We start from the raw sequence: 17,970 nt of genomic DNA on the forward strand, positions 1-17,970 counted from the left end.
ATTTTAGGATCAGCTTTTCAAGTTCCACAGAAAAACACTACTTGTATTTTGACTGGAATCCCAGTGAACTTATAGTTTGGGAAGAAATAACCTTTGTATGTATGATACTGAGCCTTTCCATCCAGGAACATGATAGTATTTTCCATCTGTTAAGTATTCTTTAACATAGATTTCTTCTTCAGTATAAGTTTAAAAATTCCTTTACAAATGTCTCATGCTTTTTACGAACCATATTGTAATTTTCTTTTTCTGGCTGTATTGTAATTCTTTTGCTATCTTAAAGAGTATCTTTAAAAATTTTATTTTCAAACCACTTGCTGCTAATAGGAATGCAACTGATTTTAAAAAATTGATCAACATTTAATACTGATTAGCTTATGCTGATTGATATACCATTTTTTCTTGTCTGTTTGATTTATCAATTATTGAGAGATGTGTATTAAAATATTTCCTAATGATTGTGGATTTTCCAAATTTTCCATGTAATTCTGTCAAATTTTGCTTTACCTACTTTGAGGCTATGTTTTTGAGGAGCACGTATATTTATAATTTTTATCTTCTTGGTGAACTATATTTTTTTATCATTAGATACTAACCTCTTTAATGCTTTTTAGCACCAAAGTCTTCTTTGTCTAATTTCAGTATAGTTAACACCAGCTTTATTTTGATAAAGGTTTGCATGGTATACATTTTATATTCTTTTACTTTCAACACCTTTCTGTCGTATTTCAGCAGTGTCTCTTTTTTTTTTTTTTTTTGTGGTACGCAGGCCCCTCACTCTTGTGGCCTCTCCTGTTGCGGAGCACAGGCTCCGGACGTGCAGGCTCAGCGGCCATGGCTCACGGGCCCAGCCGCTCCGCGGCATGTGGGATCTTCCCGGACCGGGGTACGAACCCATGTCCCCTGCATCGGCAGGCGGACTCTCAACCACTGCGCTACCAGGGAAGCCCCCAGCAGTGTCTCTTGTAAACAGCATGTAGCTAGATTTTAAAACAATCTATGTCTGACTAAACTGATGAGTTTAAGCTAATTTCTTGTGATAACTGATGTATATAAATTTATTACAATTATCATACTGCCTACATTTCTATTTAACTTGATTTTTCAAGTTGTACCTTTAACTTCTTTTTTCTCCTTAAAAATCAACTGAATTTTCTTCCCTTTTTCCCTCTCCCTTGATTCAGATTTAAAAAAAAAATAATTTATTTTTGGCTGCGTTGGGTCTTTCTGGCTGTGTGCAGGCATTCTCTAGTTGCGGTGAGCGGGCTCTAGAGCACAGGCTCAGTAATCGTGGCGCACGAGCTTAGTTGCTCTGTGGCATGTGGGATCTTCCTGGACCAGGGCTTGAACACGTGTCTCCTGCACTGGCAGGTGGATTCTCCTTCCTCCCCTCCCTCCTCTCCTTCCTTCCTTTCTTTATTTATTTTGGCTGCGTTGGGTCTTCGCTGCTGCACGTGGGCTTCCTCTAGTTGCAGCAAGCGGGGGCTACTCTTCGTTGCAGTGCGTGGGCTTCTCACTGCAGTGGCTTCTCTTGTTGTGGATCACAGGCTCTAGGTGTGTGGGCTTCAGTAGTTGTGGCTCGCTGGCTTTAGAGCACAGGCTCAGTAGTTGTGGCGCATGCGCTTAGTTGCTCTGCGGCATGTGGGATCTTCCCGGACCAGGGCTCAAACCCGTGTCCCCTGCATTGGCAGGCGGATTCTCAACCATTGGACCAGGAGGGAAGTCCCTGGCAGACAGATTCTCCTTTTTTTTTTTTTTTTAAATATCATGACTTTATATAAGTGTATCTAAACATACATTAGCAATTTGCTTTCCTTTTTAGGTACAGGTATATGAAAAAGTTGAATGATCAGTCTCTTTTGTCTCAAACAGGAGTTTACAGATCTTTTTTTCTGTAAGAATGGCTTTTTAGGTAGTAACATATGTACTTGTTTTTAACATCTTTATTGGAGTATAATTGCTTTACAATGGTGTGTTAGTTTCTGCTTTTTAACAAACTGAATCAATTATACATATACATATATCCCTGTATCTCTTCCCTCTTGTGTCTCCCTCCCTCCCACCCTCCCTATCCCACCCCTCTAGGTGGTCACAAAGCACTGAGCTGATCTCCCTGTGCTATGTGGCTACTTCCCACTATCTATCTATTTTACGTTCGGTAGTGTATATATGTCTGTGTCACTCTATCACTTTGTCCCAGCTTACCCTTCCCGCTCCCCGTATCGTCAAGTCCATTCTCTAGCTGGTCTGCGTCTTTATTCCCGTCATGCCCCTAGGTTCTTCATGACCTTTTATTTATTTATTTATTTTTAAGATTCCATATATATGTGTTAGCATACAGTATTTTTCTCTTTCTGACTTCACTCTGTATGACAGACTCTAGGTCCATCCACATCACTACAAATAACTCAATTTCGTTTCTTTTTATGGCTGAGTAATATTCCATTGTATATATGTGCCACATCTTCTTTATCCATTCATCTGTTGATGGACACTTAGGTTGCTTCCATATCCTGGCTATTGTAAATACAGCTGCAAGAAACATTGTGGTACATGACTCATTTTGAATTATGGTTTTCTCAGGGTATATGCCCAGTAGTGGGATTGCTGGGTCATATGGTAGTTCTATTTTTAGTTGTTTAAGGAACCTCCATACTGTTCTCCATAGTGGCTGTATCAATTTACATTCCCCCCAACAGTGCAAGAGGGTTCCCTTTTCTCCACACGCTCTCCAGCATTTATTATTTGAAGATTTTTTGATGATGGCCATTCTGACAGGTGTGAGATGATATCTCATTGTAGTTTTGATTTGCATTTCTCTAATGATTAATGATATGGAGCATTCTTTCATGTGTTTGTTGGCAATCGGTATATCTTCTTTGGAGAAATGTCTGTTTAGGTCTTCTGCCCATTTTTGGATTGGGTTGTTTTTTTTTTTGTTATTGAGCTGAATGAACCGCTTGTAAATTTTGGAGATTAATCCTTTGTCAGTTGCTTCATTTGCTAATACTTCCTCTGATTCTAAGGGTTGTCTTTTGGTCTTCTTTATAGTTTCCTTTGCTGCGCAAAAGCTTTGAAGTTTCATTAGGTCCCATTTGTTTATTTATTTATTTTTTTTTTCCATTTCTCTAGGAGGTGAGTCAAAAAGGATCTTGCTGTGATTTATGTCATAGAGTGTTCTGCCTATGTTTTCCTCTAAGAGTTTTATAGTGTCTGGCCTTATATTTAGGTCTTTAATCCATTTTGAGTTTATTTTTGTGTATGGCATTAGGGAGTGTTCTCATTTCATTCTTTTATATATACCTGTCCAGTTTTCCCAGCACCACTTATTGAAGAGGCTGTCTTTTCTCCATTGTATATTCTTGCTTCCTTTATCAAAGATAAGGTGCCCATATGTGCGTGGGTTTATCTCTGGGCTTTCTATCCTGTTCTGTTGATCTATATTTCTGTTTTTGTGCCAGTACCATACTGTCTTGACTACTGTAGCTTTGTAGTATAGTCTGAAGTCCAGGAGCCTGATTCCTCCAGCTCCATTTTTCTTAAGATTGCTTTCACTATTCAGGGTCTTTTGTGTTTCCATACAAATTGTGAAATTTTTTGTTCTAGTTCTGTGAAAAATGCCAGTGGTAGTTTGATAGGGATTGCACTGAATCTGTAGATTGCTTTGGGTAGTATAGTCATTTTCACAATGTTGATTCTTCCATTTCAAGAACATGGTATATCTCTCCATCTGTTTGTATCATCTTTAATGTCTTTCATCAGTGTCTTATAATTTTCTGCAAACAGAACTTTTGTCTCCTTAGGTAGGTTTATTCCTAGATATTTTATTCTTTTGTTGCAATGGTAAATGGGAGTGTTTTCTTAATTTCACTTTCAGATTTTTCATCATTAGTTTATAGGAATGCAAGAGATTTCTGTGCATTAATTTTGTATCCTGCTACTTTACCAAATTCATTGATTAGCTCTAGTAGTTTTCTGGTAACATCTTTAGGATTCTCTATGTAAAGTATCATGTCATTTGCAAACAGTGACAGCTTTACTTCTTCTTTTCCGATTTGGATTTCCTTTATTTCTTTTACTTCTCTGATTGCTGTGGTTAAAACTTCCAAAACTACGTTGAATAATAGTGGTGAGAGCGGGCAACCTTGTCTTGTTCCTGACTTTACTGGAAATGGTTTCAGTTTTTCACCATTGAGGACGATGTTGGCTGTGGGTTTGTCATATATGGCCTTTATTATGTTGAGGTAAGTTCCCTCTATGCCTACTTTCTGCAGGGTTTTTATCATAAATGGGTGTTGAATTTTGTCAAAAGCTTTCTCTGCATCTATTGAGATGATCATATGGTTTTCCTCCTTCAATTTGTTAGTATGGTGTATCACAGTGATTGATTTGCGTATATTGAAGAATCCTTGCATTCCTGGGATAAACCCCACTTGATCATGGTGTATGAGCCTTTTAATGTGCTGTTGGATTCTATTTGCTAGTATTTTGTTGAGGATTTTTGCATATATGTTCATCAGTGATATTGGCCTGTAGTATTCTTTCTTTGTGACATCTTTGTCTGGTTTTGGTATCAGGGTGACGGTGGCCTCACAGAATGAGTTTGGGGGTGTTCCTCCTTCTGCTATATTTTGGAAGAGTTTGAGAAGTATAGGTGTTAGCTCTTCTCTGTATGTTTGATAGAATTCGCCTGTGAAGACACCTGGTCCTGGGCTTTTGTTTGTTGGAAGGTTTTTAATCACAGTTTCAATTTCAGTGCTTGTGATTGGTCTGTTTATATTTTGTATTTCTTCCTGGTTCAGTCTTGGAAGGTTGTGCATTTCTGAGAATTTGTCCATTTCTTCCAGGTTGTCCATTTTATTGGCATAGAGTTGCTTGTAGTAGTCTCTTAGGATGCTTTGTATTTCTGTGGTGTCTGTTGTAACTTTTCCTTTTTCCTTTCTAATTTTATTGATTTGAGTCCTCTCCCTCTTTTTCTTGATGAGTCTGGCTAATGGTTTATCAATTTTGTTTATCTTCTCAAAGAAGCAGCTTTTAGTTTTATTGATCTTTGCTATCGTTTCCTTCATTTCTTTTTCATTTACTTCTGATCTGATCTTTATGATTTCTTTCCTTCTGCTAACTCTGGGGCTTTGTTGTTCTTCTTTGTCTAATTGCTTTAGGTGTAAGGTTAGGTTGTTTATTTGAGATGTTTCTTGTTTCTTAAGGTAGGATTTTATTGTTATAAATTTCCCTCCTAGAACTGCTTTTGCTGCATCCCATAGGTTTTGGGTCATCGTATTTTCATTGTCATTTGTTTCTAGGTATTCTTTGATTTCCTCTTTGATTTCCTCAGTGATCTCTTGGTTATTAAGTAGTGTATTGTTTAGCTTCCATGTGTTTGTAATTTTTACAGATTTTTTTCCTTTATTTGATATCTAGTCTCATAGCATTGTGGTTGGAAAAGATACTTGATACAACTTCGATTTTCTTAAATTTACCAACGCTTGATTTGTGACCCAAGATATGATCTATCCTGGAGAATGTTCCATGAGCACTTGAGAAGAATGTGTATTGTGTTGTTTTTGGATGGAATGTCCTATAAATATCAATTAAGTCCATCTTGTTTAATGTATCATTTAAAGCTTGTGTTTCCTTTTTTTTAATTTAAAATTTTATTCTATTTACTTTTTTATACAGCAGGTTGTTATTCGTCATCAATTTTATACACATCAGTGTATACATGTCAATCCCAATCGCCCAATTCATCATACCCCCACCCCACCACCCTGCCCCATTACCTGCTTGGTGTCCACAGGCTTGTTCTCCACATCTGTGTCTCAATTTCTGCCCTGCAAACCGGTTCATCTGTACCATTTTTCTAGGTTCCACATACATGCGTAAATATACGATATTTGTTTCTCTCTTTCTGATTTACTTCACTCTGTATGACAGTCTCTAGGTCATCCACGCCTCAACAAATGACCCAATTTTGTTCCTTTTTATGGCTGAATAATATTCCATTGTATATATGTACCACATCTTCTTTATCCATGCATCTGTTGATGGGCATTTAGGTTGCTTCCATGACCCAGCTATTGTAAATAGTGCGGCAATGAACACTGGGGTGCATATGTCTTTTTTTAATTTAATTTTTATTTTATTTATTTATTTATTATTATTATTTTTAAACATCTTTATTGGAGTATAATTGCTTTACAATGGTGTGTTACTTTCTTCTTTACAAAAAAGTCAATCAGTTACACATATACATATGTTCCAGTATCTCTTTTCTTTTGCATATCCCTCCCTCCCACCCTCCCTATCCCACTCCTCCAGGTGGTCACAAACCACCTAGCTGATTTCCCTGTGCTATGCGGCTACTTCCCACTAGCTATCTATTTTACGTTTGGTAGTGTATATATGTCCATTCTCACTTTGTCACAGCTTACACTTCCCCCTCCCCATATCCTCAAGTCCATGCTCTAGTAGGTCTGTGTCTTTTTTTTTTTTTTTTTTTTTTTTTTTTTTTTTTTTGCGGTATGCGGGTCTCTCACTGCTGTGGCCTCTACCGTTGCAGAGCACAGGCTCCGGACGTGCAGGCTCAGTGACCATGGCTCACGGGCCCAGCCGCTGTGTGGCATGTGGGATCTTCCCGGACCAGGCCACGAACCCATGTCCCCTGCATCGGCAGGTGGACTCTCAACCACTGCGCTACCAGGAAGCCTGGTGTGTGTCTTTATTCCCGTGTTACCACTAGGTTCTTCATGACCTTTTTTTTTCCCCCTCAGATTCCATATATATGTTAGCATACGGTATTTGTTTTTCTCTTTCTGACTTACTTCACTCTGTATGACACACTCTACGTCCATCCAACTCACTACAAATAACTAAATTTCGTTTCTTTTAATGGCTGAGTAGTATTCCATTGTATATATGTGCCACATCTTCTTTATCCATTCATCTGTTGATGGACACTTAGGTTGCTTCCATGTCCTGGCTATTGTAAATACAGCTGCAATGTACATTTTGGTACATGACTCTTTCTGAATTATGATTTTCTCAGGGTATATGCCCAGTAGTGGGATTGCTGGGTCGTATGGTAGTTCTATTTTTAGTTGTTTAAGGAACCTCCATACTGTTCTCCATAGTGGTTGTATCAATTTACATTCCCCCCAACAGTGCAAGAGGGTTCCCTTTTCTCCACACCCTCTCCAGCATTTATTGTTTGCAGATTTTTTGATGATGGCCATTCTGACAGGTGTGAGATGATATCTCATTGTAGTTTTGATTTGCATTTCTCTAATGATTAATGATGTGGAGCATTCTTTCATGTGTTTGTTGGCAATCTGTATATCTTCTTTGGAGAAATGTCTATCTAGGTCTTCTGCCCATTTTTGGATTGGGTTGTTTTTTTGTTATTGACCTGCATGAGCTGCTTGTAAATTTTGGAGATTAATCCTTTGTCAGTTGCTTCATTTGAAAATATTTTCTCCCATTCTGAGGGTTGTCTTTTGGTTTTGTTTATTGTTTCCTTTGCTGTGCAGAAGCTTTGAAGTTTCATCAGGTACCATTTGTTTATTTCTGTTTTTATTTCCATTTCTCTAGGAGGTAGGTCAAAAAGGATCTTGCTGTGATTTATGTCATAGAGTGTTCTGCCTATGTTTTCCTCTAAGAGTTTTATAGTGTCTGGCCTTATATTTAGGTCTTTAATCCATTTTGAGTTTATTTTTGTGTATGGTGTTAGGGAGTATTCTAATTACATACTTCTGCATGTACCTGTCCAGTTTTCCCAGCACCACTTATTGAAGAGGCTGTCTTTTCTCCACTGTATATTCTTGACTCCTTTATCAAAGATAAGGTGCCCATATGTGCGTGGGTTTATCTCTGGGCTTTCTATCCTGTTCTGTTGATCTATATTTCTGTTTTTGTGCCAGTACCATACTGTCTTGACTACTGTAGCTTTGTAGTATAGTCTGAAGTCCAGGAGCCTGATTCCTCCAGCTCCATTTTTCTTAAGATTGCTTTCACTATTCAGGGTCTTTTGTGTTTCCATACAAATTGTGAAATTTTTTGTTCTAGTTCTGTGAAAAATGCCAGTGGTAGTTTGATAGGGATTGCACTGAATCTGTAGATTGCTTTGGGTAGTATAGTCATTTTCACAATGTTGATTCTTCCATTTCAAGAACATGGTATATCTCTCCATCTGTTTGTATCATCTTTAATGTCTTTCATCAGTGTCTTATAATTTTCTGCAAACAGAACTTTTGTCTCCTTAGGTAGGTTTATTCCTAGATATTTTATTCTTTTGTTGCAATGGTAAATGGGAGTGTTTTCTTAATTTCACTTTCAGATTTTTCATCATTAGTTTATAGGAATGCAAGAGATTTCTGTGCATTAATTTTGTATCCTGCTACTTTACCAAATTCATTGATTAGCTCTAGTAGTTTTCTGGTAGCATATTTAGGATTCTCTGTGTATAGTATCATGTCATCTGAAAACAGTGACAGCTTTACTTCTTTTCCGATTTGGATTCGTCTTGTTTCTTTTACTTCTCTGACTGCTGTGGCTAGAACTTCCAAAACTATGTTGAATACGAGTGGTGATAATGGGCAACCTTGTCTTGTTCCTGATTTTAGTGGAAATGGTTTCAGTTTTTCACCATTGAGGACGATGTTGGCTGTGGGTTTGTCATATATGGCCTTTATTATGTTGAGGAAAGTTCCCTCTATGCCTACTTTCTGCAGGGTTTTTATCATAAATGGGTGTTGAATTTTGTCAAAAGCTTTCTCTGCATCTATTGAGATGATCATATGGTTTTTCTCCTTCAATTTGTTAGTATGGTGTATCACAGTGATTGATTTGCGTATATTGAAGAATCCTTGCATTCCTGGGATAAACCCCACTTGATCATGGTGTATGAGCCTTTTAATGTGCTATTGGATTCTATTTGCTAGTACTTTGTTGAGGATTTTTGCATCTATGTTCATCAGTGATATTGGCCTGTAGTTTTCTTTCTTTGCGACATCTTTGTCTGGTTTTGGTATCAGGGTGACGGTGGCCTCATAGAATGAGTTTGGGAGTGTTCCTCCCTCTGCTGTATTTTGGAAGAATTTGAGAAGTATAGGTGTTAGCTCTTGTCTAAATGTTTGACAGAATTCGCCTGTGAAGCCATCTGGTACTGGGCCATTGTTTGTTGGGAGATTTTAAACCACAGTTTCAACTTCAGTGCTTATGACTGGTCTGTTCATATTTTCTATTTCTTCCTGGTTCAGTCTCGGCAGGTTGTGCATTTCCAAGAATTTGTCCATTTCTTCCAGGTTGTCCATTTTATTGGCATAGAGTTGCTTGTAGTAATCTCTCATGATCTTTTGTATTTCTGTAGTATCAGTTGTTACTTCTTTTTCATTTCTAATTCTATTGATTTGAGTCTTCTCTGTGTTTTTCTTGATGAGTCTGGTTAATGGTTTATCCACTTTGTTTATCTTCTCAAAGAACCAGCTTTTAGTTTTATTGATCTTTGCTATCGTTTCCTTCATTTCTTTTTCAATTATTTCTCATCTGATATTTATGATTTCTTTCCTTCTGCTAAATTTGGGTTTTTTTTGTTCTTCTTTCTCTAATTGCTTTAGGTGTAAGGTTAGGTTGTTTATTTGAAATGTTTCCTGTTTCTTAAGGTAGGATTGTATTGTTATAAACTTCCCTCTTAGAAATGCTTTTGCTGCATCTCATAGGTTTTGGGTCATCGTGTCTCCATTGTCATTTGTTTCTAGGTATTTTTTGATTTCCTGTTTGATTTCTACAGTGATCACTTCGTTATTAAGTAGTGTAGTGTTTAGCCTCCATATGTTTGTATTTTTTACAGATCTTTTCCTGTAATTGACATGTAGTCTCATAGCGTTGTGGTCAGAAAAGATACTTGATACAATTTCAATTTTCTTAAATTTACCAAGGCTTGATTTGTGACCCAAGATATAATCTATCCTGGAGAATGTTCCATGAGCACTTGAGAAAAATGTGTATTCTGTTGTTTTTGGATGTAATGTCCTGTAAATATCAATTAAGTCCATCTTGTTTAATGTATCATTTAAAGCTTGTGTTTCCTTATTTATTTTCATTTTGCATGATCTGTCCATTGGTCAAAGTGGGGTGTTAAAGTCTCCTACTATGATTGTGTTACTGTCGATTTCCCCTTTTATGTCTGTTAGTATTTGCCTTATGTATTGAGGTGCTCCTATGTCGGATGCGTAAATATTTACAATTCTTATATCTTCTTCTTGGATTGATCCCTTGATCATTACGTAGTGTCCATCTGTTTCTCTTGTAATAGTCTTTGTTTTAAAGTTTATTTTGTCTGATATGAGAATCGCTACTCCAGCTTCCTTTTGCTTTCCATTTGCATGGAATATCTTTTTCCATCCTCTCACTTGCAGTCTGTATGTGTCCGTAGGTCTGAAGTGGGTCTCTTGTAGACAGCATATATATGGGTGTTGTTTTTGTATCCATTGAAACCAGTCTATGTCTTTTGGTTGGAGCATTTAATCCATTTACATTTAAGGTAATTATTGATATGTGTGCTCCTATTACCATTTTCTTAATTGTTTTAGGTTTGTTATTGTAGGTCTTCTCCTTCTCTTGTGTTTCCTGCCTGGAGAAGTTATTTTAGCATTTGCTGTAAACCTGGTTTGGTAGGCCTGAGTTCTCTTAGCTTTCGCTTGTCTGTAAAGGATTTAATTTCTCTGTCAAATCTGACTGAGATCCTTGCTGGGTAGAGTAATCTTAGTTGTAGGTTTTTCCCCTTCATCACTTTAAATATGTCCTGCCAGTCCCTTCTGGCCTGCAGTTTCTGCTGAAAGATCAGCTGTTAATCTTATGGGGATTCCCTCGTATGTTGTTTGTTGTTTTTCCCTTGCTGCTTTCAATATTTTTTCTTTGTACTTAAATTTTGATAGTTTGATTAATATGTGTCTTGGCGTGTTTCTCCTTGGATTTATCCTGTATGGGACTCTGTGCTTCCTGGACTTGATTAACTATTTCCTTTCCCATATTAGGGAAGTTTTCAACTATAATGTCTTCCAATATTTTCTCAGTCCCTTTCTTTTTCTCTTCTTCTTCTGGGACCCCTATGATTCGAATATTGGTGCATTTAATGTTGTCCCACAGGTCTCTGAGACTGTCCTCAATTCTTTTCTTTCTTTTTCTTTATTCTGCTCTGCAGTAGTTATTTCCACTATTTTATATTCCAGGTCACTTATCCGTTCTTCTGCCTCAGTTATTCTGCTATTGATCCCTTCTACAGAATTTTCAATTTCATTTATTGGTTGTTCATCACTGTTTGTTTGCTCTTTAGTTCTTCTAGGCCCTTGTTAAATGTTTCTAGTATTTTCTCCATTCTACTTCCAAGATTTTGGATCATCTTTACTATCATTATTCTGAATTCTTTTTCAGGTAGACTGCCTATTTCCTCTTCATTTGTTAGGTCTGGTGGGTTTTGGCCTTGCTCCTTCATCTGCTGTTTCCCTGTCTTCTCATTTTGCTTAACTTACTGTGTTTGGGGGTCTCCTTTTCGCAGGCTTCAGGTTTGTAGTTCCCGTTGTTTTTTCTGTCTGTCCCCAGTGGCTAAGGTTGGTTCAGTGGGTTGTGTAGGCTTCCTGGTGGAGGGGACTAGTGCCTGTGTTCTGGTGGATGAGGCTGGATGTTGTCTTTCTGGTGGGCAGGTCCACATCTGGTGGTGTGTTCTGGGGTGTCTGTGGCCTTATTATGATTTTAGGCAGCCTCTCTGCTAATGGGTGGGGCTGTGTTCCTGTCTTGCTAGTTGTTTGGCATAGGGTGTCCAGCACTGTAGCTTGCTGGTCATTGAGTGGAGCTGGGTCTTGGCATTGAGATGGAGATCTCTGGGAGATTTTCACCGTATGATATTACGTGGAGCTTGGAGGTCTCCTGTGGACTAGTGTCCTGAACTTGGCTCTCCCACCTGAGAGGCACAGCCCTGATGCCTGGCTGGAGCACCAAGAGCCTGTCATCCACACGGCTCAGAATAAAATGCAGAAAAGAAAGAAAGAAGAAGATAAAATAAAATAAAGGAAAATAAAATAAAATTATTAAAATAAAAAATAATTTTAAAAAATTTTGAAAAAAGTAATAAAAAAGATAGAAACAAAGAAGAGAGCAACCAAACCAAAAAACAAATCCACCAATGATAACAAATGCTAAAAACTATAATAAAAACAAAGAAACAAACAAAAATGGACAGACAGAACCCTAGGACAAATGGTAAAAGCAAAGCTATACAGACAAAATCGCACACAGAAGCATACACATACACACTCACAAAAAGAGAAAAAGGGGAAAAATATATATATTGTTGCTCCCAAAGTTCACCTCCTCAATTTGGGATGATTCGTTGTCTATTCAGGTATTCCACAGATACAGGGTACATCAAGTTGATTGTGGAGATTTAATCTGCTGCTCCTGAGGCTGCTGGGAGAGATTTCCCTTTCTCTTCTTTGTTCACACAGCTCCTGGGGTTCAACTTTGGATTTGGACCCGCCTCTATGTGTAGGTTGCCTGAGGGTGTCTGTTCTTCGCTCAGACAGGACAGGGTTAAAGGAGCAGCTGATCTGGGGGCTCTGGCTCACGTAGACCAGGGGGAGGGAGAGGTACGGAATGTGGGTTGAGCCTGTGGCGGCAGAGGCCGGCATGACGTTGCACCAGTGTGAGGCGTGCTGTGTGTTCTCCCACAGAAGTTGTCCCTGGATCACAGGACCCTGGCAGTGGTGGGCTGCACAGGCTCCCGGGAGGGGAGGTGTGGAGAGTGACCTGTGCTTGCTCACAGGATTCTTGGTGGCTGCAGCAGCAGCCTTAGTGTCTCATGCCCGTCTCTGGGGTCCGCGCTGACAGCCATGGCTCGCACCCGTCTCGAGCTCCTTTAAGCAGCTCTCTTAATCCCCTCTCCTCACGCACCAGGAAACAAAGAGGCACGAAAAAGTCTCTTGCCTCTTCGGCAGCTCCAGACTTTTTCCAAGACTCCCTACTGGCTAGCTGTGGTGCACTAGCCCCTTCAGGCTGTGTTCATGCAGCCAACCCCAGTCCTCTCCCTGGGATCCACTGAAGCTGGAGCCTCAGCTCCCAGCCCCCGCCCGTCCCGGTGGGTGAACCGAGAAGCCTCTCGGGATGGTGAGTGTTGGTCCGCACTAATCCTCTGTGCAGGAACCTCTCCGCTTTGTCCTCCACACCCCTGTTGCTGCGCTCTCCACCGTGGCTCTGAAGCTTCCCCCCTCCGCCACCCGCAGTCTCTGTCCGCGAAGGGGCTTCCTAGTGTGTGGAAACCTTTCCTCCTTCACAGCTCCCTCCCACTGGTGCAGGTCCCATCACTATTCTTTTGTTTCTGTTTCTTCTTTTTTCTTTTGCCCTACCCAGGTACGTGCGGAGTTTCTTGCCTTTTGGGAGGTCTGAGGTCTTCTGCCAGTGTTCAGTAGGTGTTCTGTAGGAGTTGTTCCACATGTAGACGTATTTCTGATGTATTTGTGGGGAGGAAGGTGATCTCCATGTCCTACTCTTTCGCCATCTTGAAGCTCCCCTGGCACGCAGATTCTTAACCACTGTGCCACCAGGGAAGTCCCCAATTCATACGTTAACCATTCTATATTTAGTTTTTTGGTGGATCCCCTTCAGATCATAACTGTATAGTTAACATAATTGAGTCTAAAGCTCATCTTTAAACAAGAACCTCAGAATATTTAAACTACTCCTGAGTTAACAGGTGTTTGATAATTTAGTTCCATGTTGTTATACTGCCAATTGATCACTTCTGTTAGTATAACTGGTTTATACAGTTATAGGCAATGGTTGATTAGTTTTACTCATATGTTAAACAATCTTTCTTCAGCAGTACTTTTTGCATCTCATTCTTACTTTCCATGTTCAATTATCTTTTCATTTATTCATTTATTTATTCATTCATTCATTCATTCATTCATTCATTTATGGCTGTGCTGGGTCTTCGTTGTTGCGTGCGGGCTTTCTCTAGTTGAGTCGAGCGGGGGCTACTCTTCGTTGTGATGCTTGGGCTTTTCATTGTGGTGGTTTCTCTTGTTGAGCATGGGCTCTAGGTATGTGGGCTTCATTAGTTGTGGCACGTGGGCTCAGTAGTTGTGGCACACGGGCTTAGTTGCTCCCCAGCATGTGGGATCTTCCTGGACCAGGGATTGAACCCATGTCCCCTGCACTGGCAGGTGGATTCTTAACCACTGTGCCACCAGGGAAGTCCCCAGTTATCTTCTTCCTGAAATATACTCTTCAATTGTTCTTTCAGCAGATATATTCGTATCTATTTGTGTTAGTTTGCTGAAAATGTCTTGATTTTACATTCATTCTGAAATAATAGTATGAGTAGATATAAAATTCTAGGTGGACAACTATTTTTTCTTAGTTCTTTGAAGATATTATTCTGTTATCTTTTGGCTTGTACTGCTGCCATCAAGAAATGTGCTGTCAGCCTAACTGTAATCCTTTTGAAGGTTCAGTCCACATGGACATGGAAGCTGTGGATACGGAGGGCTGACTGTACTACGCCATTTTATATAAGGGAGTTGAGTATGTGTGGATTTTCATATTCAGGGGGTCCTGGAACCAGTCCCGCACAGGTGCAGAACCATCCCTCACAGAGGATGACTGTATTCTGTGTGATTACTTTGATCAGATCTTTTCTTTTGACTTTAGTTATACCATGATGTTTTAAGGTATATATTTGTCTTTATTACACATTCTGGAAAATTCTGTCATTATGTTTTCAAATATTGACTCTTTATTCTTTCTAATTAATCTTTTTAAAGTTCATGTTCAGCATATATTGGACCTTCTAATAGTATTCTCTTTGTCTTTTCTCTTTAATATATTTTCCATCTCTTTATCTCTCTGTACTGCACTCTGGGGAAAGTCCTTACACGTGTCTTTCAATTCTTTCTTCTCTATCTAGGTCTAAGTCGCTTATACACCTACCTAAGATTTTAAAATTTTAATGGTTAAGTTTCATTTCTAGATATTCAATTTGTTGTTTTTTCAACTTTGTCTTTAAAAAAAATAGAGGGTTATACTTTTCTCATTTTTATTTTTTTTATTTTTATTTTTTTTATTTTTTAATTTTTTTTAATTAATTTATTTATTTTGCTTTATAACAAATTTAATCAGTTATACATATACATATGTTCCCATATCCCCTCCCTTTTGCGTCTCCCTCCCACCCTCCCTATCCCACCCCTCCAGGTGGTCACAAAGCACCGAGCTGATCTCCCTGTGCTATGCGGCTGCTTCCCACTAGCTATCTACCTTATGTTTGGTAGTGTATATATGTCCATGCCGCTCTTTCACTTTGTTCTCATTTTTAAATTCCTTCTTTTCATTCCTTACTCATTTTCAAATACTTAATTTATAATCTCTGATATTTCTATTATCTGAAAGTGCTTGAGGTTAGAGTCTTACTGTTTGTTGTCTACTGAAGTCTCATCATGCAGGATTTGCTTTGTGCGTTTTGCGGGCTCTGTAATTATGAACTGAACTGAACTCATCTTCAGTGGTACTTCACTTTTGGGACTTCTATGACATCTGGGTTGAAAACAACCAAACCCTCTAGAGAGGTGTTGGGTTTGCTTCTGCCAGGCACTCAGAAATATCCCATACAATTTTGGAGTTCTGAAACAACACAGGCACTATATCTGAACTCTGGACTTCCATGGGGAATGACTGTCTTATCAGAAGAGATGACTCACTTCCTACCCCTGCCCATGGCCCAGGCAGAGACTCTTCCTCATCAATGCAATAGTCTTTTCACTAAGGAGTAAACATTTGAGGGATTCAATCTGATTTTTTATATGGCAGTCCCAGGTACATTTTTCTGCCTTGCATGGGCCCAAGGCCTCAACTTCTATCCTACTGTGGTTGTTAAAAGACAAGGTCCTACAAAAGAGTACGCAGCTCTCCCTGGCCTCTATTCACTGTACACCTGGTACCAGTGCCCAGTATTAGAGTGCTCACTTCCTACCTCTGGATTGTCACACTTAAAACTGTGTTTTCCAGCTAGGATGTATTTATTAAAATAGAAACCCAATGGTACATTTTCTCACCTCCTTTTATACATTGTTCAAATGTCACATTCTCAATATGTACTTCCTTAAATACCCTCATAAAATTTCTCTATACTCCCAGAAGTCTTTAACCTTAGTCTCTGCTTATTTTCCCCCATAGCACTTCTTGCCTTTTTTATATTGTCTGTTTCCCCTAAAAGAATGTAAGTTCCATGTGTTTTGTCTGCTGTGTTTACTACTATATCTCCCACACATGGAATAATGTCTAGCATTTGTTCAATAAACAAGTTTTTTGGGAAATAAAAAAAAAAAAAAAAAAAAAAAAAAAAAAAAAAAAGACAAGGTCCTTGGAAAGTAAGACTGGCAAAGCCCCTTACGGCACCTGCAGGTTCAGTACACCTAACACTCTGGTTTTCCTTCCTCATTTTGGCCTTGGAGTTATCTTACTTTCTAGTAAGGTCAGCAAAGCCTTTAGAAGAATACTTGTTGGCACCTTACCCCCCATCATTTTTAGGTATTCTGCAGTGGAAGGGTTTCAAGTTGTCCAGTATACTGTATTCTGGGAACCAGGGTACTCTCAGGGTTTAGACTTAAATGGCAACATAAGCAACCCTAATTCAGTCCCCTTTACAGTAACTTTAACCTCATTAAAGATCAACTAAGAGCAGACTGATTGCTTCATCCCTCGAGAAATCAGGAAGAATGAATACAGGTTTTGGATCCCTGTTCCACCACTTACTAGTCATGCGACCTTGGGCAAGTTCCTTATTCAAAAGTATTTGTTTCCTTAACTACTAAATCGAAATAATAATTCTTGCTTCATAAAGTTAACTGTGGGTATTTAAATGAGATAGCATAGATAAACTCCAAACATACTGTAGGCACTCAAAAAATAGTCTCCTTCCTTTCTCTCTGTTTAGAGTATGGACCTTATGGAACTGCATGTTCTATAATAAGAATAGCTCCTTTAGATTTATACTACACTTTATATGTTTTACTAATAAAAAAAATGTTTAACTTCTTAAAACCCTATGAGGTAGACAGAATCCCACTTAACAGATGAGGTCAAAACCTACTGTTGGCAGAGCTAGGACCCAAAACCCAGAAATCCTAATTTACCAGTCTAATATTTCTCTGGGGATAATTGTGGCTTTTTAAGGTACTTAAAAAATCCTTCTGCTGAACTAGTTTCTGAGAAGGCATCCTCAGGCCACATATATAATGTAGACATCAGAGGCTCAGTAATTGTAAGAATGTAAGCATTTGACCTTAAGCAATTTGGAGCTGGTGATAGCTGAGGGACACTGTACCTTGTGGAAAATCCTGATGGGAGCCATCTCTGCTCCATTTAGCGTCTTCAAAAGGAACATGGGCCAAGAGGAAGCATTCAGCCGAAATCCTGCAGCAAACATAATGGGCAACAGATAAAAAATATGTCTCAAAGGCAAGCTATATCAAATTTTCCCTTTGGAATCCAGCTACGCCTGCCACAACCTAGGCTGTGATAGTTATAGAATCACAGATGGTTAGGGAAGGACTTAAAGGTTAAGTAGAAGAAATGCCTCATTAGACAGATGAGGAAATGAGGCATATAAGAGGGACTGTAACTTGCCCAAGGTAATGTTGCAAAGTAAGTAGTGGAGTAAAGTCCCCAACCAAGTTTCCTGAAGCCAAAACAAGTATTACACAACAAATATCATGCCTAAAAAGTTTCCTTGAAAAATACAAAATAGATTTGTGATAGGAATAACAAACACTTATAAATGATCTAGACAGTAGAGTGTGAACAGGGATATAATAATCTCTTAAGAAGAAACCAGATATGTCTGATAAATCCAATATACAAGTAAATCTTTTTGGTTTATCTCAATGTAAACACACTCTCACTTTTGCTCTCACTTTCTCTTTC

General features: G+C 38.8%; 1 protein-coding gene across 6 annotated transcripts in view; it reads right to left on the reverse strand.

Annotated features, from left to right (window-relative positions):
* The window catches only part of SCMH1 (Scm polycomb group protein homolog 1), a gene marked incomplete at its 5' end in the record, with an annotated part of 141,436 nt that overhangs the window by 84,851 nt on the left and 38,615 nt on the right, over positions 1-17,970 (reverse strand). For all 6 annotated transcript variants that reach the window (XM_079696794.1, XM_079696790.1, XM_079696789.1 and 3 more), the window contains one exon: positions 17,372-17,460. In XM_079696794.1, the coding sequence (XP_079552920.1) occupies positions 17,372-17,460 (89 nt within the window). The remainder of the gene's footprint in view (positions 1-17,371; positions 17,461-17,970) is intronic.

Source organism: Hyperoodon ampullatus, assembly GCF_949752795.1.
Source record: "Hyperoodon ampullatus genome assembly, chromosome: 2".
Taxonomy (NCBI): domain Eukaryota; kingdom Metazoa; phylum Chordata; class Mammalia; order Artiodactyla; family Ziphiidae; genus Hyperoodon; species Hyperoodon ampullatus.